Below are 23900 nucleotides of genomic sequence, written 5' to 3'. Positions count from 1 at the left end.
CCTCTGATTATTATTGAACATTATTTAATAGCAACTATGCACAGTTGGTTTGTGAGAGCTTGCATCACAATAACTTAACATGTACAATATTTAAGTCTTGTGGCTACACTAAACATTTACTGTTTACCTCCATGAGAACAATTTTGCCACTTATTTTTTTTGTAAGAGATGAATCAATATTTTCTATGGTAATCAATGCAACAAATGCAGTCTGCTAAATTGATGGACCTCCAACTGCGTCATTATAAAAGGTGTTATAAATAAATCAATCACAAGCGTTTTACCAAGATTTAATGTACATTTATTCTTAACACGTGGAACATATAGTATAAAGATTTCATACGGAATAAATGATATTCATTAAGCCAAAAAAGGGGAAAAAAAGAATTTACAACAAGTTTTTAGCTACATCATCTGAAATACAAATATGAATCCATAGCACTGGAATCGACTAAGGAAACCGCTGGGAAAGAGGGGAAACCAAAACTCATTTACCGTATCTGTTCCGGTGAATGATGATGAAATCAGTTGGAGTAATGGACTTGTCTGGTTTGATATATATATATATATATATATATATATATATATATATATATATGCCTCTACAGCTTTAACCAAAGGAGCTGAAATGTTATGTGCATGGGATCGCGAGGGCAAAAGATTGCATCCCTGCGGCCAGAGATGTAAGGAGAGGAAGGTGGTAAATAAACACATGGCAATGCGCAATGAGAGATCTGTTGAGTGAAACCTTTAATTCGTCAAAGATTAAAAACGGTGAAGAGCGCCATAAGATGAGAGAGAGAGAGAGAGAGAGAGAGAGAAAGAAAAAGAGCAAAGTGTAATTTACAACATCATTATATACACTGCAGCCTGGACTGCATCTAGAGCTCAAGACCAGTCCTAAGAGGTGATTTCTTTAAGGGTCAAGTCATACAATCGAGGGACAAAGAAGAGGTCGGGGTGTTGTAGGTTCACGTTACTTTGGGGGGAAAGCCATTTTTTCCTCTCTCAACATGAACTAAAATCATCATTTTTAAAAACTACAGTTTTTCTGCTGCCAAGCCAGCATTATCTCAGTGTGAAACAGTATTGTTACAGTATGTTTACAGTTTTAAGGTGTACAGTACAGAAAAAAGTCCTACAATCTACTGCACAGGCCTCCCATTTACATGTCTGTTCACAGCCAACGACCTGGTTCCTTTAGGGCTAAGTGTATATATAATCCAAGTTACAGCAATTTATACCACACACCAGAGTCTGAGAGTCCATTTAGCCTCCAAGAACCAGATAATGGTCGTCTCCGTGCCCGCCCTCACCGGGAAGGTGAACGTGGGCACGTTTTTCCCCAAACTCACTGTAAACGTGACAGCAACTTTGGTTACAGTTTTGTTGTTTTTTTGTGTCTTTTTTGTCATTTTATTTTTCCTTACAAAAAAAAGTCCAAAGGGCAGCGCACTCTTGCAGGCGAGGATCTCGATCAGCACATCCGCGTTAGTTTAATTCTTAAATCCGTCGCGACTTATATCCGTCCTTGAGAGCGAAGCAAGGGTAGACAAGAATAGACAGTGGAATCTGAGGTGATTTTGCATAAATTAAAAAAAATGAACATACAGTCAAGTCAGTCAGTTTTGCTGTTAAATCATCTCCACTCACGCAGATACACACACACACACATTAAAAAAAAAACGAGTGGGGAAAAACATGATCGCCCCCACGGCTGTCATGACTGGCCGATCAGAAAAAGTACGTCACAGATTACGTGGGACACCAAAGAGTTCATGAGCGGGGACACCGATATGTCCAGTAGCCGTGACTCGTACAGCGTGAACTCCGAGTGGTTCTCGTCCACTTTAGCAAGGGCGTGCAGGGCACGTGCCGCCCGCCGCATCATGTCCACACTGGTGGGCTCGAAGTGCGCACCTTGTAAGTGCATCAACGAGCCCTGACTCTGTTGGAACTGGGTGGCTGCGAGACTGTCCTCCAAGAAGCCAAGAAGGTTCCCAACACTGCTTTTGTGCACGGCGATGGCCCGGGCCGCGACGCTGTCGCCTTGCGCCAGGTTTGCTAGCAGCACCACCGCCATCTCCCGGCAGACGGGCACTTTGCGGTCGCCGACCATGCGCACGAGGAAGCCGTAGAGCTTCTCCAAGCGGCTGAAAGGCGGCGTAGCCAGAATGAGGTCAACATTGTTATCCTGGATGCTTAGCTTGCTGAGGGTTTCCAGAACGAGTCTCTGGGGAGACAGCGTCCCGTTGAGCCCCAGCGTGGGGAAGGGGTCGATCGCTTCCGCCGAAGGGCACACGGCCCAGTGGAGCAGGCCGTCCAGCAGCGGCAGGCAAATACTTTCAGGGTAGATGGACAGGTCCAGCTGGCCTGAGATGTTGGCTAACGTGACCAAGCAGTTTTCCCGCAGGACCTCGAGACAGTCCCACCACCACTCGTCTCGCTCGCAGCTGACCCCTTCGTCTTCCTCCTCCTCCTTCTCGTAGGTAACCGGGGCTTGCTTGCGTTCAGGGTGCCAGTGGTGCAACAACACCAGTCGGCCAAGTAACAGCAAAAGTCCTGGATGCTTCGACATCTCCAGATCATTACCGGGTATGAAGGAAAGACTGCGAACGATGTTGGAAACGCAGATGCAGCGGCGAGCGAGGGAGTCCTGCCACTCCGAATGCGTGCACAGTGGGGTCTCGTCCTTGCTGTGCGGCTCATCCTCCAGGATCTTGATGTTGCGACTCTGTTGCACAAGATCGATGCCAAGGAGAAATGCGTTCTTCTCCTTGTCGCAGTCCTGGTTGCCTCGGACCACTTCCTCCGTCACGGAGCCTTGCCGAGCCGACAGCACGTCGTCAAAGGTGGCTGTTATACTCGTTGACGTGCTTGCTGTTGTAGTGCTTTTACTTTCGGACGATGGTTCTGGGGATGGCTGAGGTTGCTGCTCTTCGTTTGTCTGAGCCTTCTCAGCATCCTCCGTAACAGTCTCCACTACCTGAGACGCCTTCTTACGTGACTCAACATTCACGGGCACCCGCTTCCGATGCTTCAAGAGCTCCATCTTGCTCTCAAAATGGGTTTGTATGTGCTCTGTGGTGTCACCACCACCTACACTCCAATGGATAAGACCGCTGTCGAAGGCTTGTCGCCGACCCAATTTACTAGTGCGCCCAATCACAAACGGGTCTTTCTTCCTCAGTATCTTGATGGGAAGCTTGTCGAATTTACTAGCCTGCTTTGGCCTCTCCTGGGAGGCACTGGTGTCCTGCAATGGGGTGGATGATCTGAGATGATCTTTGCATGAAATATCCTCTCCTTCCTTCTCTTCTACATCAGTCTTGTCACTGGATTTTTGGATCGGCATAGACTCCTCCATCTCTTGCTTGACCTGGACCTGTGGCGTCTGCACAGTGTTGCTCTCTACATCTTCATCATCCTCCTCATCCTCCTCTTCCATTTGCTCTGCTTCTGGCCCCTCTTCATCAGACATCTCAGGGTCAATGGCATCTGGGTCAATTAGGGTACGCTGCCCAGGGTCGCCAACCTCATACTCTTTCAAGATGCCAAAGATCTCAATGAGGCACCTTCGGAAATACTCAACAACGAGCTCAAGGAAGCCAGGAAGCTGCAATCAGAAAATAAAGGTACATTAGTCACACTGATTAAGCAAACCCAACCCTAGTCATACATTCTATCAAAAACAACTAACCTGGTTCAGATTAAAGTTAGAAATGCTGTTGTCGTCATATAGAAGAATATTAATGGTATCCAAAGCCCAAGTGCTCTCCGCTAACAAGCCTGATTTGAGGGACATCATGACTCTCCAGGCTTCTGGTGTTCCTGAAAACAAACAGAAGTTAATTTTTAGACCAACCCACTAACAAATCAAGACATGCGTATTTATGGGAACCACTGCTTGAGCTTCTTACCTATATCCTTCATGGTAAGCCGCCGCCGCGGTTTCAAAATGGGCTGCGAGGCCTCTGTTGAACCTGGTGGGAATGCCACGTCTCTCCGAATCATAGGGGGCTGGACTGACGGCTGGGCAATGTGGGATGCTGGAACTGGAGGTCCAGCCTTCTGGATTTTCATCCCCGTGTGCATGTATGGAGACTTACTGGGTGAGGTCCTGTTCTCCATTGGTCTTGGCATGGGTGCGGGGCTGGGCACTTGTGGAATGTGGTTCTGGGAGGATTGATAGTTGGACTGAAGAGGTCTGGACATTGGTGGCCCAGAGGCTCCAGGCCCGTATGGGGGTTGCCGCTGGTTAACATGGCCAGCCCAAGGTCCCTCGTGGTTCATGCGCTGATCTGAAGGCATCATGTCTTCAGAACGATTCATGCCGTGGTAGCCTTGACTTTGGGATGGGACACCAGGGGGGCCCTGGCGATTATGGTAGTTTGGGAAGTTCATCTCGTTACGCCCAGGCCACATGGGACCCTGGGGTCCATCGGGGACTGAAGGCATGGAGCCACTCATGGAGCTACCCATCATCTGTGGTGGCATGGAGGGCTGGGAGTTTGGACCACCAGCGTTAGGTCCTCGTTCTCGCCCAAAGCCAAAAGGAAACTGGCTTTGTGGGCCTGGTGGGCGTCTGTCTGAGCCTGGATAGGCGTTATATTGATTATACATGTCTGGTTGGGACTGAGGTCCACCTGGGGCCTGGGGTCCCTGCTGCTGACCACTGAAAGGGTAGATGTCTCCTTCATGACGCTTTGCAGGAGGACCGTAAACACCATCAACTGGTCTCTTCTGTGTGTAATTCTGTATTTGAGAAAGATTTCTTTAGATTTTAAGCAATGCTACACTTAATAACAATACAAGCATTTCAACAAGTTTGTGTTGCACTCAGGGCTTAAAAACGAAAAAAAAATCCATTCGGTTCACTCCGAGCAGAATCGATATTATAACGTTTCTGTTCTTGCGTTCCTCATTAAACAATACGTTCCGAGAACGGTTTTCTAGAAAAAATACCGGTTAATAACGTTATTTTATTACACGGCGCGATAGATAGATAGATAGATAGATAGATAGATAGATAGATAGATAGATAGATAGATAGATAGATAGATAGATAGATAGTGTGTGCCTTTTAATAACATGTTTGGCATTATGTTTACAAATGATTCAACCAAATTCCGTGTTCGTGTCATCTGAACTTCTTGTCTTTAAAACCGAAAGTAAACGAGTTCACCTGAAGGCCGTAACTAGGGTTTGAAAATTGAGGTCCGAAGTAAGGTTGAGAAACACCGCTTTAATTAATGTTTTTTTGATGACTTAACGTTGACTAAAGAGCATGAGACGTCTTCCTGCTGGCCAGTAACGGTAACGTTATTTGTCATAGTAGCCTATTTCATTCTGTAACAAACAGATTTGTATTATGCTATTGTTTTTGATAGTGTTATACATTTCTTTCAGATATTAACGATGATCGCTGCGTTTGTCTTACCGATTGTGTTATCTTCCTGTCAGCAATTAAATTACAGATTGTCTAAAAGATTTTTTTTATGAATGTACAATGTTGCCGGATATTGCTACGAAAAACAAGCAATTACAAAAATAAAGAAAAAGATATCCGAAATAAGTTCAAATCTTGTGTTTTGTAAATAAGATTAATATATCAGTAACACTAACGTTCAACTTTCCACTTTATAAACGTCCCAAAGTGTCACAATAAATTGGAAAAATGAGTCAAAATACACGTATAATAGGTGGATCTGGCAACAAACGGAGGCTGCACACGCGCTCTCACTCAACGCGCTCTCAAGCCCCGTTCACTGCGCTACCTTCTCGCATCAACATGAATTGCAAACACTCATGTGATATGAGGTGGTTTAAACGGCTAAATAATCATTCAGAGAGCTTGGCATTTTATTTTTGAATATACAAAAATGACCGAGGTCCAGACCTCGGTGACCTCATAGCTGGCTACGGCATATTCCTTACCTAATATAGCCAATTATAGGCTATTTTCACTCAAACAAAACTCAAACTCCAGATAGTTATGCTTTTACATTTAATGCATAAAAGCAAAAGAAAACGTAATGCATAATTTTAACTACAAGTTTTAATTAGGCTACAATAACTTAAACCTAAACATACCTTTGCACATGAAACAGCCAGGTGCTTGGTAACCTTAAGCTCGTCGCATCAGAAAGGGCTCTGCTTATGTCTGCTTCGCGGGCATTTTACGGTGTATGCGTCACCGTCGCATTTGCGCACACAATTTGAATTCATGTTTTTGGTCTGCCAAATTGATATAATAAAGAGAACGATAAAAATACCGTTATTAACCGGTTAATTTGGAATTTCTGTTTCCGTTTCTGTTCAGAACGATTAAAATTGATTTTGTTTTCGTTTTTGTTTTTGTTCCTGTTCAATGTCAATTGTTTTCGGTTTTCGTTTTCGTTCCTTGAACCGGTTCAGAGCCCTGGTTGCACTTACCGGTTGCTGTTGTGGGTACATTCCTGACTGTTGGTTTGGGTATGGTCCACTAGGGGGAGCACCTTGGCCAGGGTATTGATTACTGTAAGAATCAAGTCTGCAAACCAAAACATACTGTTTCAGAAAGGCCCAAAAGGCATGGATGTTCAATAGCAAGAAGCAAACAAGAGAAATTAGCATTTGTGAACATTTTAAGTATATTTAATTAAATGCTAACCTCTGTTGCTGTGGGGGTCGGTTAGGTGAGTACATCCCTGCATCTGAAGGCATCATGTTAGGCTGTGGACCCATACTGCCATCTGGGCCCATACTTGATTCTGGTCTGTAAGGAAATATAGAAATGGCATTGAGAAATGGGCAACTGAAGACTCATTCATCAGATTTCTGTAATAATGGATGGCTTTAATAAACTCACTGGCTACTCTTAATATAAAGGTAAATACGTGGAATCAATGCTCTCACCTTCTGTCATATCCTGGACCGTATGGGTACTGTTGTCTTTGGCCCATCGGCATATTTCCCATAGGTCCTGGGGGGCCTCGGTTGTACTGTTCACCTATGCCACTGTTTGGGCCTTGACCTGGGCTCATGAACTGCTCACCCGCTGAAAACGCAAGCAGAGAGTCACGGTTTGAAATATTTATTGCATTTTCTTGTTGCAAATCAGTCACTAGGGTTATCAATATGGCCAGAATAGTCACCTTTTCTCATACCACCGAACGGGTCCTTATTGGGCTCATAAGGCCCCATGCGGCCCATCATTTCTGGTGCACCCATTCCAGGCTGATAACCTGAATTGGGGGTCACAGAGTTACGTCTGGAAAAAGCCGGATCCCCACCATCAGCAAACGGGTCCTGCAAATTCACACTGCTCCTGTGTGAAACAGATAATGTCAGATATACTCTGGCCCTTGAAAGTCATTCTGAATGAGAGACACCGCATTAAGATATACCTAGGACCAGGCATGGGGGGCATCTGACTGTGCGGTGTTGAGGCAGGTGTAGGGGGCTTCAGATCTCCACCTTCGGCCATAGAACTGCTGGTCGACTGAGGTGTCTGAGGACCCTGTAACGATCCTGATCCAGCTAGAGGAAAGAAAAAGGATCGGATCTGTCAGTCAGCAAATCCTAAAGGACGTTTAAGCGACGTCATATTGTGTCTAGTAAACACTGTGCTTTAACAAGAACCACAAACCAGAAAACCAAAGTCCCTGTCCGCACGGCTGTAATTGAAACATCAAATACGTTCCGACTGCCTACAATTGTCGCTTTCGCAGCACTTTCACTGTCAGTGTGGACAGACAGCGTGCCAACACGCAGCGACACACTTTCGAGGAAATGCGCTGAGCTCGGCTCATTTGGCAACCTTCCCCTGCCTGAAATCATGCTGCTTTTCATGGTGCTTAATCTCATTTAAGGACTTTCCCCCACCGGTGACACAGGGAGCGGTGCTCTGCCAGCTAAGTGCTCAGAGTATCATCCTTGGGTTTGTGGTTCCATATCCCAGCATGACAGAGTCTCCATTACTAGCACTCAACAGCAGCTAACAACACACTTACCACACAGCTAAGTGCTTAGTCATGTGTTGAAGAAGAATTGAGGTAATCGGCTTAAGTCTGACGTCATGCGTCACCGTTTCTCTGCATAAGCGCTCTGTCAGATGCCAAAAGCAAAGAACACATGGCGCTAATATACACTCACGGTTTGCTGTAATACTAACCTGTTTCTACACACTGAAATGTCAGATGACTAGACTAGGGCTGTCGCGGTTAAGGAATTTCCCTTGCGGTAATTTTGAGTGGCTCAGTAGCGCGATATGCAGTCTTACCGCCATATACATATATATATATATATATATATATATATATATATAAGATTGTGTGTAGGCTGTTACAATGTAAGGTCATACTCAGAAATCAATAAACAGTTAGCGCGCACCCTCCAGTCTGACTGGACAAGAGACTTTTTCTGTCAGTATTTCACCTGCGTGTTCTAGGCGAGCTGTCAGTCAGTGCAGTTTCATTGTTACGCCACAAGATGGAGGCAAGAGACTATCTTTGAGTGAGTCTTAAAACCGTTCATTCAACTACACCTTCAAAAACGCTTATTTATTCAAAGAGAGACGTAATGAAACACGATGTTGAATCATTTTAACTTTAATCGCCACTTTTAAAGGCTCAGCTGACCAGCAGAGCGTCGATGCTAAGACAGAGATTTCACTTTCCTTGGACATAAGCTAGTTTCACATATATACCTGACTTGATCTGAAAGACAGACGCAGGTAATCGCACAAGCTCAGTCGATCTCTCCGTCATTCGCTGTCTGTTTAGGCTTGTTAAGTGCATATCTACTGAGCCTCATAATAAACACATTATGTTATCATTACTAACTTATTACTACTTTAATATTCAGCACACAGGCATTAAGTGAGAAGGGCAAAACCTTAGGAAAAAAGAAAACAGGCAGATATCGCGGTTGCTGCATTCCTCTGCGGTTATGCACGTCAATAGCGCGGTATTGCGATATTGTGGTTATCGCGACAGCCCTAGGCTAGACAGTGATTCATTAGGCCCCAGAGCCCAGAGACCAGTGTTGGGGCAACTCATTACAAATAATGTAAGTTGCATAATCAGATTGCTTTTTTCAAGTAACAAGTAAAATAACTCATTACTTTTTATTTTAAAAAGAATATATCTGATTGTTTATTTGACTTTTTCACATAAGCAATGCCAGTTACTTTGTTTTTCCCTTTATTACGAGAAATCATGAGTAAGTGCAGAAGTGTGAATGTTACTGTAGTTCTCGACAAAATACTTGCGCAAAAATAGATTCAGTATTTCTCAAAATGAATAAAAACAGAAATGCAAACCCAGAATATGATGCAAACATGCAATATTTAAATGTTAAAAACAAATATGCTTTATGCATTTAATCCCAAAGTCGTTGCTTTGCTGATTCAACCATACTTTTTGCCATTTGGCCAATTCAACCATACTACCAAGCAATAACGACTAGATAAACATAACGTTCGTGTTTCTCTATTTTTTTATTTTTTAGCTGTGCTTTTTTATTGCTATTCTTCATGCAATCCAGAATGGCAGCACTGCTGAAAGGTTTGTTTGAGTGGGAATTTACATTTTGTTTAGCCTGACGGAATGAAAGGGCTTTTACATTCGCCAAAAATAAAACTTTATATTAAAACAAACAAACAAACAAGCCCAGCTCAGATTAGAAAAAGTAATGCAAAAGTAACTAAACATTACTTTCCATAAAAAATAAGTAATGCAATTAGTTACATTTTTAGGGACACAATATTGTAATTAATTACTTTTAAAAGTAACTTTTTTTAAAAGCATCACCGCCAGAGACTGTAGTGTACACCAGTTTTTAAAAGCCTTTTTAAAGGATTTAGTGTGATATGAATACATAGTGCTTATAAATGGCTGCTGAGCTAGTATTGTTAGTGGAAACTCAGAATATGATGCACACCTGCAATATTTATTTGTTTAAACACAAAACACAAATATCCTTTATGTATTTTATCCCATTTTATTAACCAAAGTCTTTGCTGCTGACCTTTATTGATCCAATTCAGCCATACAAATAAGCAAAACTGACTTTAGGTAAACTTGATGCTTGTTTTCATTTCTTATTGCTGAAGAGTGATGAACTTTATTCACCCGGATTCTATTTTTCATGCAATCCAGAATGGCTGCACAGCTGAAAGGTTGTTTGAGGGAAAATGTACCTTTCATTCAGGTGGTGCATTTACATTTATAATGGGGAGGAGAAAGAGGGAACAAGCGGGAGATTTGTAGAAAGACTTTAAACTATACATTACTAAAGAGGAAAAAAGTCCAGATTAGGAACGAGCTAGGATTTGCATTTATATTCGAAAAGCTTTCCAGTGATGGAAGTTAAAGCCAGAATGTCTGGAAACGGATGCTGAGGTTGCTTTGTTTCTGCTCGAAACGTGAGTTGGCTTTGCTGTTTTCTAAAACTAAGATATGCTATTGTTGTAATATTAGCTATAGTAAAAGGACTGATTCATCCATACTCATGTGAGCTGTTAGTTGTTGCCTGTGTTGCATAGCATGTCCATAAATCTTGGGACAGAGGGGTATTTTTCTTTTGGGTAGGGCTGTTTGTTTGGGTCTTAAGTTGAAATATCAACAGCAATTCATAAATCGCTTACTGCACCATTATGCAAACTGCACCTTGCTCAGGTTGCTTGCTTGAGTATTCAACAGATAAATACTTGAATACTCATAAAACTTCAAATGAGGTGCCATTTTCCTCATTCCCAATTGAACTTTACACTTACTTCAAGTTCTTCAAATATGCTTTATGCATTTAATCCCATTTTATTATCCAAAATCTTTGCTGCTGACATTTGATGATCCAATTCAACCATACTAAACAAGCAAAAAATGGAAATCTTGGGATGGACCAATGAGGGCAGGGGTATTTTCTTTTGGGTAGGGCTGTGTTTGTTTGGGCGTTAAGTTCAAATATCAACAGCGTTTCATAAATCGTTTACTGCACCTTGCTCAGGTTGCTCACTTGAGTCCTCAACAAATGAATACTCGAATGTTCGGCAACCGAAATTATTTGGCCGAAAATAGCAAAAAAAATAAAAATAAATTCTGAATAAATTATACCGAGCAATAACACGACACGATCAAATATTGCATCGCATGTCTTCCATGAGAAGAGAAAGGGCTGGTTGTTGCTGGTCTGAAATCGCCAAATGGCCTTAAACCATTATTAAATAAACTACAGAACATTATGTTTTCTAATATACGCACAAATTGCATTTATTCTGACAGCGCTGCACAAGCTCCTCAGACAGGGTTCAAAGTCCAAAGTGCAAGGAAAATCTGCATAATGAGAATCATTCATGAATCTGCTGCTGTCAGCAAAAAGTAGTACTGAGGTCTTCTTGCGGGTTTCCGCCCAAATAAAAGTCAACATTCATAAATGTTAGTATTGTAATTTTACTGTTGGTCTGTAAAATAAAATAAAGTAACAAAAAACAGCTCTATTAATACATTTATTATACAGGCATGTGATTGGCTAAGGACAAAAAAGCAGGAAAATATACTAAGACAACCCCCCCCACGCCGATCAAATCGTTTTTAAATCAATAAACTCCTTTTAAAATCAATATTTTGTGTCAAATTATTGATTTATTTTGTAGGTAGCCATGTAATAAGCAGGATAATGTAGAGTTTGTCTTACATGTGCTTCATGAGGCACACACGCACGGTCTCTCTCTCTCTCTCTCGCTCTCGCTCTCTCTCTCTCGCACTCACTCCCTCGCTCTAGATTCCGGGAGAAACTATTTGCGGCCATCAGATTCAGTGAGCTATATATCTAATATAATAATTAAAATATAATTATTGATTTTTCATTAGACTATTTTTTGGTGCCCCCTCAGCACTCGGTACCCTACTCACAGTGCGTGATGCGCGTGGTGGGAGCGGCAGCGCTGAATGAACCTTACTGAAAAGTGTTAACTTACCATCTTATCAGTTAACGGTTAATGAGCATCCCTAATAGCTAGCAAATACAAGTAAGTTAATGTTAATGCAGCTTAAACATCCTGCCATAGTGGAAAATCACTCAAAATCGATCATCTAATCAATCGACAACAAAGTCAAATCAGTAACTTATAGGTTATATATAGACACAAGCAATAATACATACCCAGATCATCCGATCCGGCGATGTTCTTGTCACGATACCGCTGTAGCGCGAGAGCGACTGAGGTAACTTACACTGCGCAGCAGGGAGCTTGATTGACAGGTGATCTGACCAATCATACTTCGCCATATGCCATTTGCGAACGGTCGCAAATACGTGACATAGGTCACATTTTCAGGTCGAAAAATCCGGAATTCCAGATTAATCCGGAAAAATCACATCCCTGATTATAACATTCTCCTTTGCTCAGCAAAGCTGCATTTATTTGTACATTAAAACACATGCCTGATTCAAGAAGGGGGTCTTGAAAGTGGCCAAAGAATATTATTAATATTTTAAATTTTAATATAGTAAATATTTTTAAATTGTTTTGTAATTGATTTTTTACTTTGAAAAGCAAGACAAAACAGCAAAAGCACATCTTGGTTATTTAAATTTATGCAATGTTGAAAAAAATTGGCAAAATACAAAGGGGGAAAAAAAAACACGAAAAACCGTGTTTGGTAATCGGCCTTCGGCCCAGTGTGTAATTTTGTTCAGCATCGGCCAAGAACTTTCATTTCGATGCATCCCTAATGCAAACTGCACCTTGTTCGAGCATAAATACTCAAATACCCAATTTCATTTTTCTCATTCCTGATCAAACTTTACAGTTACTTCAGATTACTATGAGGCCACGTGCCTGATTTGAGCAGACACGAGGCAAAGTGTATGTGTGTAAATGTCAGAGAGCGAAGGGAATGAAGCGGACAGAGAGACACAAATGTGTGTGGATGAACAGCATGTTTGCGCGCCACATGTTGCGTCTCATCTTGCGGCCAACGAGAGGACGATTACTACTGGCACGCCTGTCCGATGACTCATGCTTCCATTCATTAACTCGTACACAGACTGGGGTCACCGGCAGGTCAGACGTATCCGTATCTCGCACTTCACACACGCTCCTTAACACACACACGCGGCACAATACCTCAGCCTCCCTCCTCCAGGGCAAGGATATCCCTCTAACGCAGATAAAGAGAGGGGGAGGGTGGGAAAGAAAAAAAAAAAAAGATGAGGAAGAAAAACCCAGCTTGACTTTACATACCACCACCCCTTCATTTTTTTCTTTCTTTCTCCCCATTCATCTTTTTCCTGGCTTGGTTCAGCCCTCCAGGGGTTTGCCACTGAATCCTAAGGCCAGGAAAAAGCCGTCTGCAGCGGGAGGAAAAAAAGCAGCCTGGAGCACCTGACCCGGTGCCAAGCAGACATGCTCTACATCACAGGGGATCCCCTTTAACTCGCCCCATTTCTCTTGTAATCTCAGTCGCTCTCTAGTGAACTCACTGTCTGGCTCAGAGAGTCTTTTACATGGGACGTGTTTTTGGATTGGAAAAACAGCTGGATGGAGCGAAATGGAAAGCAGCGCATAAGCCAGCGGTCTCCCTAAGCGTATTTAACACCTGGGCTTTTTGCCAGTTTCATACACAGGGTTTCTGCAGATATGAACAAGTTAAATTTAAGACTTTTTAAGACCTTTTTAATACCACCTTATATGAAATTTAAGACCTAAACCTGTAATGGAAATAGATATTATATTACATGCATATGTCAGGGCTTGACATTAAGCTTTGACATGTGCTTGTCCTTCGGACAAGTAAATCAGACATTCACTTGTCCGAGTAAAAAATTTACTTGTCCAAGGCAAAAAAGAGCCTTTTTTGCCATAAATTAATCTTTTCTGAAGCAATAGTCTCATCACTGCTCATTAAGGTCTTACTTTAATCAGAATATTTGTGATATTTGCCTTAAATTGATTCTAGGACACTTTTTAACTTTATTTTCCTAACCTTACTAAATGTGTCATCATTTATATTAAATTCAGAAATTTTATCAATACATTCAATTAGAATAACTAGACTCTGTATGGTTACCATTCAGATTAAATCAGTATCAACAAACTCCATCTTTCCACTGCACAGGAAAAACCCAGTCTGCATCGAAAATGCTATTTAAATGTATTTACTTAGACTGTTTAATGAAGATAAGAGGTTCTAAAAAATGCATTTACACGGTAAAATTGCAAATACATAAATAATGTTATAAGATTAATGTTGTACTTTTTTAAAATCTAAAATGTTGAAAAAATGCATTACTTTTAAATATGAAACCGAACCACCAATAGGTGGCAGTAAGTCACTGTCTTAATGAGTGAGTCACGGATTCAACCATAGACGGATTCAACCAGTTCGTTCACTGACTCACCCGATTCAAAGATTCATTAAATTAAATGGTAAATCATTCAGTATTGAAACACCGATGTGTGTTTGTCAGATTTGCGACTGTTCTGCTGCTTATTTCGTTAAAAAAAACAGTCAGTGATGTGTCTAAAAATGTAAGTCAGTTAATATTAGTTAATATTAAATACTAGTTTATTGAACTACTGTTGTATAAAATCAATGTCACGTTTGCAATCGTAAAGTTGCTTACCTATATAATATGTTATACAATATTTATCTTTTTTTTTCTACCGCAGTATGTTTGTTTCTTTGTGTATGCTGTTGCGCCTAGTTTAAAAATTTCCGTGAGTCAGATAACGTTAGGCTGCACGAGCTTGATGCTTGATACTACTTTCAGTCACCGTTTACACTGTAAGTAATACACTCAGAATCATTCTCACCAAAGTTTCGGTGCTACGCTAGTTATTGTTTGTTATTGATGTATCAGGTTACTTGTCTGGTCGGGCAAGTAAAATTCTCCTTCACTTGCCCATTCACAAAATCCACTTGTCCCGGACAAGCGGACAAGCGTTAATGTCGAGCCCTGCATATGTGATACTTAATGTGTTTAATGTAAAAAGTAAACAAAATTTCATGGCTGTCATAAATTAAATTTATTACTACGATATACAGTGAACTTTCCATATCAGCAGATACTATTCCACACAAAATATCCCCATAAAAGTACCACTAGAAATATCTGATGTAAAAAAAAAAATTCTGAAGCGATTTTTTTTTTTTACTTTTGAAATGTATGCGTACCTTTGAAATTTATTTTATGAATTTATCAATAAATTCTAAATGGCTGTTAGCAGTGAGATTACATAATTTACACTGCAAAATTAAAAGTGAGATTAATGTTTTAAATACATTTATTGATTTATAAATATATATATTAGAAATGTTATATAAATACTGCGATTCTGTCTGAAGACGCAGTAACTTCCACAGAGGGAAAAAAAAATCTACAGTTGTTAGCAACTGGCCTTAGCCAAGCCCTATATTCAGTTTTTCCAAGCCCAGTATCACTGAACTTGCACTTCCTCATAGCTAAAAAATTAAATCCATTTGATTTCTGCGGTACAATCCGAGAGAGACTCGCGCCAATAACAGAAAGCTGATTGGCTATTGCATGCTGGTCTCATTTGTAGTTTAAATTCAGCTAATTATATTTGGAATAGTGAAATAAAGAACTACAACACCACGGAAACAACAGAAAGAGAATTTAAATGAGAATTAGAGGTAGCGTTACATGGACATCGGAAAAATAAGACCTGTGTAAAATTATTTAAGACCTAGAACAGCTAATTTAAGATTTTTTAAGGCCTAAAATTTTGATTTTAAAATTTTAGACTTTTTAAGACTTTTTAAGACCCCGCGGAAACCCTGCATACAATAGGCCGAAGACACCGCCATTGTTGCAAACAAACGCGTGCTTGCTACAGTAAATGGGCTTGGGATGCCCGTCCGGTGCATAGCAGCCTATTCTCATTGATGCATTTAAAAAATAACAATAATAATATTCATGTGCCGCCGTTGAGATTTTTTTAACAAAACAAATGCGCAAGGCGCTGTAAACTAAAAGGACGCTACAAAGACATTGCATGTGTGCAGAGAGAAGGGTGTACATTTTGATGGCGTACTTTAGGCAAGACGAAGAAAAATCACCATTTTGAACTTGTAGATTCAAAATGTCTTGTGCATTTTCATTAAATTAACAAATGGAAGAATGATACTTGAGCTTTATTTATATGCACTGATATAACATGCATTTAAATTACATTTAATTTAACAAATTAATTGTAAATGTACAAATTGATGCACCAAATGTTCAGCAACAAACAAATCAGCCAAAATGAAAAAATAAAAAAATAATGCACAAATGTTTAGCTGTAAATAAAAAAATACAAAATAAAAAAACTGATGCACCAAATGTTCAGCAACAAATAAATAATCAGCCGAAAGGAAAAAAAAATAAAACGTAATAATTAACAATTGTGGAGGGCTGAAACTACTGACCAAAACAGTGTCGTTTAAATATTATTTGCACAATGTACAGTTGAGGTCAGAAGTTCACATGCCCCTTTCAGAATCATTAAAAATGTTCATTATTTTACCAAAATAAGAGGGATCATACAAACTGCATGCTATTGTTTATTTGGTACTGACCTGAATAAGATATTTCACATAAAAGATGTTTACATACAGTCCACAAGAGAAAATAAGAGTTGAATTAATAAAAATGACCCTGTTCAAAAGTTTACACCCCCTTGATTCTTAATACCTGAATGATCCACAGCTGTGTTTTTTTGTTTAGTGATAGTTGTTCATGAGTCCCTTGTTTGTCCTGAACAGTTAAACTGCCAGCTGTTCTTCAGAAAAAATCCTGCAGGTCAACAAATTCTGTGGTTTTCCAGCATTTGTGTATTTGAACTTTTTCCAAAAACGACTGTATGACTTTGAGATCCATCTTTTCACACTGAGGACAACTGAGGGACTCATATGCAACTATTACAGAAGGTTCAAACACTCACTGATGCTCCAGAAGACAAAACAATGCATTAAGAGCAGGGGGTGAAAACTTTTGAACATTTTTCTTACTTTGCCTAAATATCTTATTTTTTTTTTTTTTTTTTTTTTTTTTTAGTACTGCCCTTCAGAAGCTACAGAAGATATATGTTCCCCAGAAGACAAAATAAGTTAAATTTATCCGGATCTTCAAATTCAAAAAGTTTTCACCCCTCAACTCTAATGCATCGTGTTACCTTCTGGAAAAAAAAATCTATTAAAACTATTATTTTCTTTTGTGCACTATATGTAATCCAGTACTAAATAAACAATAACATGCATTTTGTATAATCCCTCTTACTTTGGTAAAATAATTAACACTTTTAATTATTCTGAAAGGGGGATGTAACCATCCCAAATATAACCATCCAAACAAAAACAATTTCAGTTTTAGTACATTTTAAACATTTCAGATTGATTATGCAAACAAATAAATGCATGAATGTTTTTAATCCACTCAGAAATGTCAAACTTACAAACTAGTGTTAAAACATCAATCCTAACACACTCGAACTCACTAGTAATAATCAAACTTAGCAGCGAAATTAAAAATGCATTAAAAGTTACGATATTAATAATGTTGTTTATATCGGCAGCAAAATTCATTAATATTTCCCAGCCCTACTCTGAACACAGAAGGGCATAAATAAGCAATGCTATCCCAGCAGAACAGAGCAGTGTGCTAGCTAGCACTACCGTAAATCACTATAAACGACACGAGGAATGAACGTCAAGCGTTGGCGTACAAACATTACCAGCTGTACTAAACCACATCAAAGAGAAATGCCATTAAAACAAGACATGCACAGTATAAAGATTCACATTTACAATCACATTAATCTAGCTGTTATAGGTGCATTATCAGGGCAACGGGACGGGGTTTATGTCAAGGCAGTTAACGTCTTTCAAGTCTGATTAAGTCAGCTTTCCTGGACATCACAAACACATTGTACCTTGCATTTGTGAAACTGGCTCAGATTAATGCTTCTGCATCAGAGCAAGAAATGCTGAAAGCAAGCACCAAATCTCAAAACTGGCCAGAACATATTTGATGTTGTGAAGATGGATTGTGGACAAATACGAATGCAAAATGGCAAAGCTACCAAGTGCAATCAAGATTGAAGAACTAACACTGAAAAGAAGCCGTTCTGCATCAAACCTAGCAAGGACAGAGTTGGATTTGACTTCATACTGTATAAAAGAGTTGTCTGCACTGACCTGGTGAAGGAGGCTGGACCTTGGCCTGGTTCTTTTTAGGGTCATTGTTGAAGAAGTCGGGTGGCGGGTCTTCCCCTCGCTCGATCTTGCACTCGAAGGCGTACAGACACTGGATGTACTGTTTCTTCAGAGAGCTGGCAGCACTACTGGATGTGCCCACATTCAGGTTAGTGGCTATTTCCCTCCACTTCTTATTCTTGTTCACCTGACAACAGCAGACAGACAGAATTAATGACTGAACAGCTGAGAAGACCTTGAATAGATTCAAACCCAGCACAAACCCAAATAAAACGACTAGGAAGACAAGAAATTATAAACGACCCTATAAAACGTGTGTAATGTTCTTGGACTTCTTGTGAAAATCATAATATTTTACCAAAAGGTTTTCACTAATGCAACTACATTTTTACTAATGTACCCAAGGCTGTCTTAGCAAAAACAAGGCGAGACATAGGGTAAAAAAACAACAACAACTAATAGTTATCACCTTACTTACCCAGCTGATTGATTACATTGATATTTGTATTACAAGTTTTCTAAAATGTGAGGTTTAAATATGCAAATAAAGCATTAATAAAATATGCACTAATTTGCATACATTTCTAGTACAAAAATGTAAACACTGGATCCAGTCAGTTTCAAAATTTTTATTTACATTTTTTTTTGACATATGTGACCCTGGACCACAAAACCAGTCATAAGGTTAAATTTTACAAAACTGAGATGTATACATCGTATGAAAGTTCAATAAATAAGCTTTCTATTGATGTATGGTTTGTTAGGATAGGACACTATTTGACAGAGACACATTTATTTGAAAATCTGGAATCTGAGGGTGCAAAAATATCAAAATACTGAGAAAATCACCTTTAAAGTTGTCCAAATTAGGTTCTTAATGCATATTACTAATCAAAAATTACATTTTGATATATTTACAGTAGGAATTTTACAAAAAATCTTCATGGAACATGATCTTTACTTAATTTCCTAATGATTTTTGGCATAAAAGAAAAATCAAACATTTTGACCCATGCAATGTATTTTTGGCTATTGCTACAAATATACCCCAGCGACTTAAGACTGGTTTTGTGGTCCAGGGTCACATATTAGAGTCAAATGTTTTTAAAGAGGGGATTTGGGGTATCGCATTTTGTTATTCAATTCAGGAAAAAACTGAACAGACCGAAAACAGTGTTTTTTTTATTTTTTTTTATTTTTTTTACAATTTTTGGGGAAGTAAAATGTTGTATAAAATCAAGCTAATTATATATGAACAAATCCCTCTGTAAAAACCTTTAGGATATAGACAGAAATCAAAATGTCAAGTTTGGTGTGTGTAAGTGTTACTGAAGTGGAGATTTAAGGCTCAGATTAGGAGAAACAACTCATTTTGAGAAAACGGCCTTTAAAAAAATGGATTGCAATTGAAATCTATTGACAAACAGATAAAGTGCTATAAAAGAAACACTTAAGTGTCTTTTGGGTGTTTTCTTTCCACTAGTCTGAAAAAACACTATAAAAAAGCAAAAAACCCAAAATCTCAAATTGGACTGGTGCATGAAAAAAAAAAAAAAAAAAGCATTTTGCCTGCAGTGTCTCCCCCTTAACCAACAATATTATAGCACACATTTCTAGTGATCATTTCTAGATTTTATTTATTCAAATATAAACAAAAAATCAAGATATAATGTCTAATATTAATTAATATGTAATTTAATGCATATGCTCTTCTCTAAAGTTGTTTTTTTTCTGGCTAACTATTGAGCTTACAGATATTGATTGGCTTCCCTGAGGTAACTAATGTTACATGTTGTTTTCAAACTGTTTTATTGACATCTTTTCTGCAGTTGAAACACAGTGATTACATAAGACATGATGCATTTCAGTACATTTTACGGTTTCTTACAACACATCTGATGTTTATTCACGCTTATTTTGTGCAGCAACTAGTAGTAAAGAGAAAATTGATTCATGTGCTCCTTAAACTAAGCTGGCAAGCCACATTAAAATGAATAATTTTTAGTAGATTGAGACTTTGTTTTTTTGAGACAATTTCACATGCAAATCAGTAAAATCATGTAATGTGACTTGCATAAAATGAGACATGCTTGATTTGTTTATTTGATGTTGCGTTTTTAAAAGCAGGAAAGAGAATTTGCGCTGTTCTGTTTATGCGTTCGGACAAGGAACAGAACACGGATAAGTTAAGTGAACGTTTAGCTTAAAGGGATAGTTCACCCAAAAATGAAAATGTGATGTTTATCTGCTTACCCCCAGGGCATCCAAGATGTAGGTGACTTTGTTTCTTCAGCAGAACACAAACTAAGATTTTTAATTCAAACCGATGCAGTCTGCCAGCCAAATAATGTGAGTGGATGGGCACCAAACCTTTAAAAGTAAAAAAAAAAAAACATGCACAAATCCAAATTACACCCTGCAGCTCGTGACGATATATTGATGTCTTAAGACACGAAACGATCGGTTTTTGTGAGAAACTGAACAGTATTTATATCATTTTTTACCTTTGATACACAGCAATGCCCATCTGTCCTGAGCGTGAGCTCAGCATCCGGCTCGTTACACATGAACGCGCTCTGGCGTAGTATACGCAAACACCGGAAGTGATCTGTCACGTGTATAGGACACTCATTGTTTACACAGAGCACAGAGATTGTGGGTATAGTGGCTATTCAAAATGGTAATTACTTGCGCTTATCCTGATTGTTCAAACCCATTTAAAGCTAAAAGATTACGTTTGCGTATACTATGTCAGAGCGTGTTCACATGTAACGAACCGGATGCTAAACTCGTGCCCATCACAGATGGACGTGGCGGTGCATCAAAGGTAAAAAAATGATATAAATACTGTAGGGATGCTCATATTGACCGTTTAACCGTTAACCGACAGTAAGAATTTTAACCGATTATTACTATCAGTTAAACGGTTTAAAAGGGTTATTTTTTTTCTATTCTTTTTTTTACGCTTGCTGCATGGTGAAAGAAATAATGCTATTTGTAAGTTATCTGTTTACTCGCGCGCGTGTTGACACGTGCAGTGTGGCTGTACAGACATATTTCGCTTCACCTTTACTTAGTTAACAGATGTAGTATATGCAACTCAATGGCAAGTGGCGTTATTGGGTTATCAGAGAGTGAATCCGTGAGTGAATGTATTCAAATTCTGAATGAATTATAGTCTAGAAAGTGCGCAATAGGCGCTCCCGTTACAATCACTGGAAAGCTATCACTCATCCTGGAGTAGTTCATCGCAATCTCATAAAGTTATTAAAAAGTAATAAAATAACCTTTACACTGCACAATTAATCTCTTATTTATATAATGCCTACACTTTCTTTGTTTTAATAAGAGAGTTCGCGAAAGTGTAGAAATCAGCAAAACTGAAACCAGCACTTTGGTTGGTGAGTGGATTGAAACATAGCCTCCTCTGATTGGCCACAGTGATAATCAAATCAACATACATGTCTGTGATTGGCTATTGCTGAAGGCTGTAAAACACGCGCTTCTCCACACGCATATGACAGTGGATGGAAGACCCGAACCGCAAATTGAAAGGATTTTTGTGATGGTGTTTTTGTCGTGGATCTAACAGTTAACAGGCAGCAGTCCTGCCTACCCGTACAGCATGAGGACATGTTAAAAACTAGGCACACTGAGGTATTGGCTGGCCTGCTATATATTTTTATGTCCGACGAGAAGAATAAGACCGGGTACAGTTCTTCAAAGCACATAAAAGGATTCAGTGTGTTTTAGTTTTGTCATCTTAATTAGGTAGTTATTTAATTTATACATATTTAGTGTAGGGCTATTTATATATATTTTTTTTTTCATTCAGAACCGCTGCTGATGCGTGATAATTTAAGTATATGTCAATACAGTTTTTGTTGTTGCTCTGTATGCTGCTGTTTGCACGTTAAAATAAAACATTTGCTTGTATTTTTAATGTATCATCACAGATACTCGTGCATTCTATTTTTATTTTAAACTAATTTATTATTCTAATTTTATCAGTTAACGGTTAATGTTCGGATAAAGAGCAGCGGTTGTCGGTCAGGAAAATTAACCGAAATGAGCATCCCTAAAATACTGTTCAGTTTCTCACAAAAACCGATCGTTTTGTGTCTTAGGACATCAATGCATCGTCACGAGACGCAGGGTGTAATTTGGATTTGTGCATGTTTTTTTTTACTTTTAAAAGTTTGGTGCCCATCCACTCACATTATTTGGCTGACAGACTGCACCGGTTTGAGTTAAAAACCTCCGTTTGTGTTCTGCTGAGGAAATAAAGTCACCTACATCTTGGATGCCCTGGGGGTAAGCAGATAAACATCAAATTTTAATTTTTGGGTGAACGATCCCTTTAAGATGCGTACCTAAACAGTCAAATACATGCAAATATGTCAAAGTGCAGCGTTTGGTGATTATTTGTGTAAACCTCCTCAATGTCTGAAATTAACAAACAGTTGAGAATGAAAATACGTGTGTAACAGTATATTGGATCCGTGAAGCTCTTAAAGTTATATTCCTTCTGCCGTCTCTGTGCTTAATGTTAATCAAACAACAAAAGACAAAATCACTTCCTGCTCTTGACGGAGGGACTTTTGTAGTTTTTATAAGAAACAAAGCATTTTTAACTCTTACAGTGAAGACTATGCTGTTTTATTTTACATTTAATTAATTACTTGAAAATTCCAAAAAAAAAAAAAAAAAAAAAAAAAGTAGTTTCATTTGTATCTTTTTTTTTTTTCTCTCTATTGTATTGCTATCTTTACATTAATCAATCATATAGAGTTCCGGACCCACTCACAATTGTGTTAAATACTCGTGATTACAGGGTTGACCCAAATAATCGTGATTTTGCCATAATCAAGCAGCCCTACTTTTAACACCATTTCATGTGCAATAGCAGCTCCTACAAAAAAGCCTTTAATTTACAAAAAGCTGTAATTTCCAGCTGCCAAGTCACACCTGAGTGAGGCCGCCAATCTCTTTGACGGACACGTAGAGGCGGAAGAGGTCGAGGGGCTTGCGTCCCACCGCGGGGAGATTGTTCATGCCCATGGCTTTCTCCTCAGCAAACGCAAGGTAACGATCCACCCACATTTTGCGCTCCGGTTCCGGGCCCAGCTCGTACAGTCGGGTTATCTTCTCATTAGTGGTGGTAGAGGAACTGGACTTCTGCAAGAACAAAAAAGAAGCAAAATGCATGCAAGTTTCAGATTCCTGCTGTTTAGTAATGGGGTAAAAAAAATTCCCCATGCAGTTTTCATAAACAGGAAACACACTAGCGAGTATATCAATGCACTGTATACGTGCAATGCGCATTTCAGCGGAAAAGCATTTTCATTAATGATGTATAAAGCCAGGACTGCAGGGAGCAATTTCAAAAGCCCTGAATGTGCGTTACTCCTCCTGTACATTCTCCGGCTATCACAACTCTCCATACAGATGATCAGTCAAGCGCTGTTCTCAGGGCCTGCGTCCTTCAGCTTAAGAGAGGCATGCAACGCCCATTTAAATATTAATAGCTCTTCACCTTTTTCGATTCGGTCTTAGGCGTCCCGTCCACTTTGTTATTCAACTTCTGGGGTTGGTTGAGCTTGTCCATGCCAAACTCTGGACTGGGAGCCATGCCTACGAGACAAATGCAAAACACTTTGTCACTGTGGGCCAAAAAGCATTTTATTAAATTCAAAA

General features: G+C 39.4%; 1 protein-coding gene across 2 annotated transcripts in view; it reads right to left on the bottom strand.

Annotated features, from left to right (window-relative positions):
- Nucleotides 1–726: 726 nt before the first annotated feature.
- Nucleotides 727–23900, bottom strand: part of arid1ab (AT-rich interactive domain 1Ab) — a 129032-nt gene continuing 105858 nt past the window's right edge. For both annotated transcript variants that reach the window (XM_073821271.1, XM_073821272.1), the window contains exons 10-20: nt 23740–23837; nt 23172–23381; nt 18186–18390; nt 7389–7521; nt 7137–7309; nt 6898–7039; nt 6653–6757; nt 6436–6532; nt 3921–4755; nt 3701–3831; nt 727–3616 (exon numbers count right to left, since the gene is read on the bottom strand). In XM_073821271.1, coding sequence (XP_073677372.1) covers nt 1721–3616; nt 3701–3831; nt 3921–4755; nt 6436–6532; nt 6653–6757; nt 6898–7039; nt 7137–7309; nt 7389–7521; nt 18186–18390; nt 23172–23381; nt 23740–23837 — 4025 coding nt within the window. In that variant the 3' untranslated portion in view covers nt 727–1720. The remainder of the gene's footprint in view (nt 3617–3700; nt 3832–3920; nt 4756–6435; nt 6533–6652; nt 6758–6897; nt 7040–7136; nt 7310–7388; nt 7522–18185; nt 18391–23171; nt 23382–23739; nt 23838–23900) is intronic.

The sequence above is a fragment of the Garra rufa genome, chromosome 17 (genome assembly GCF_049309525.1).
Source record: "Garra rufa chromosome 17, GarRuf1.0, whole genome shotgun sequence".
NCBI classification, from domain to species: Eukaryota; Metazoa; Chordata; class Actinopteri; order Cypriniformes; family Cyprinidae; genus Garra; species Garra rufa.
The sequence above is the reverse complement of the archived record's forward strand: the minus strand, read 5'-3'. Positions and strand labels throughout refer to the sequence as shown.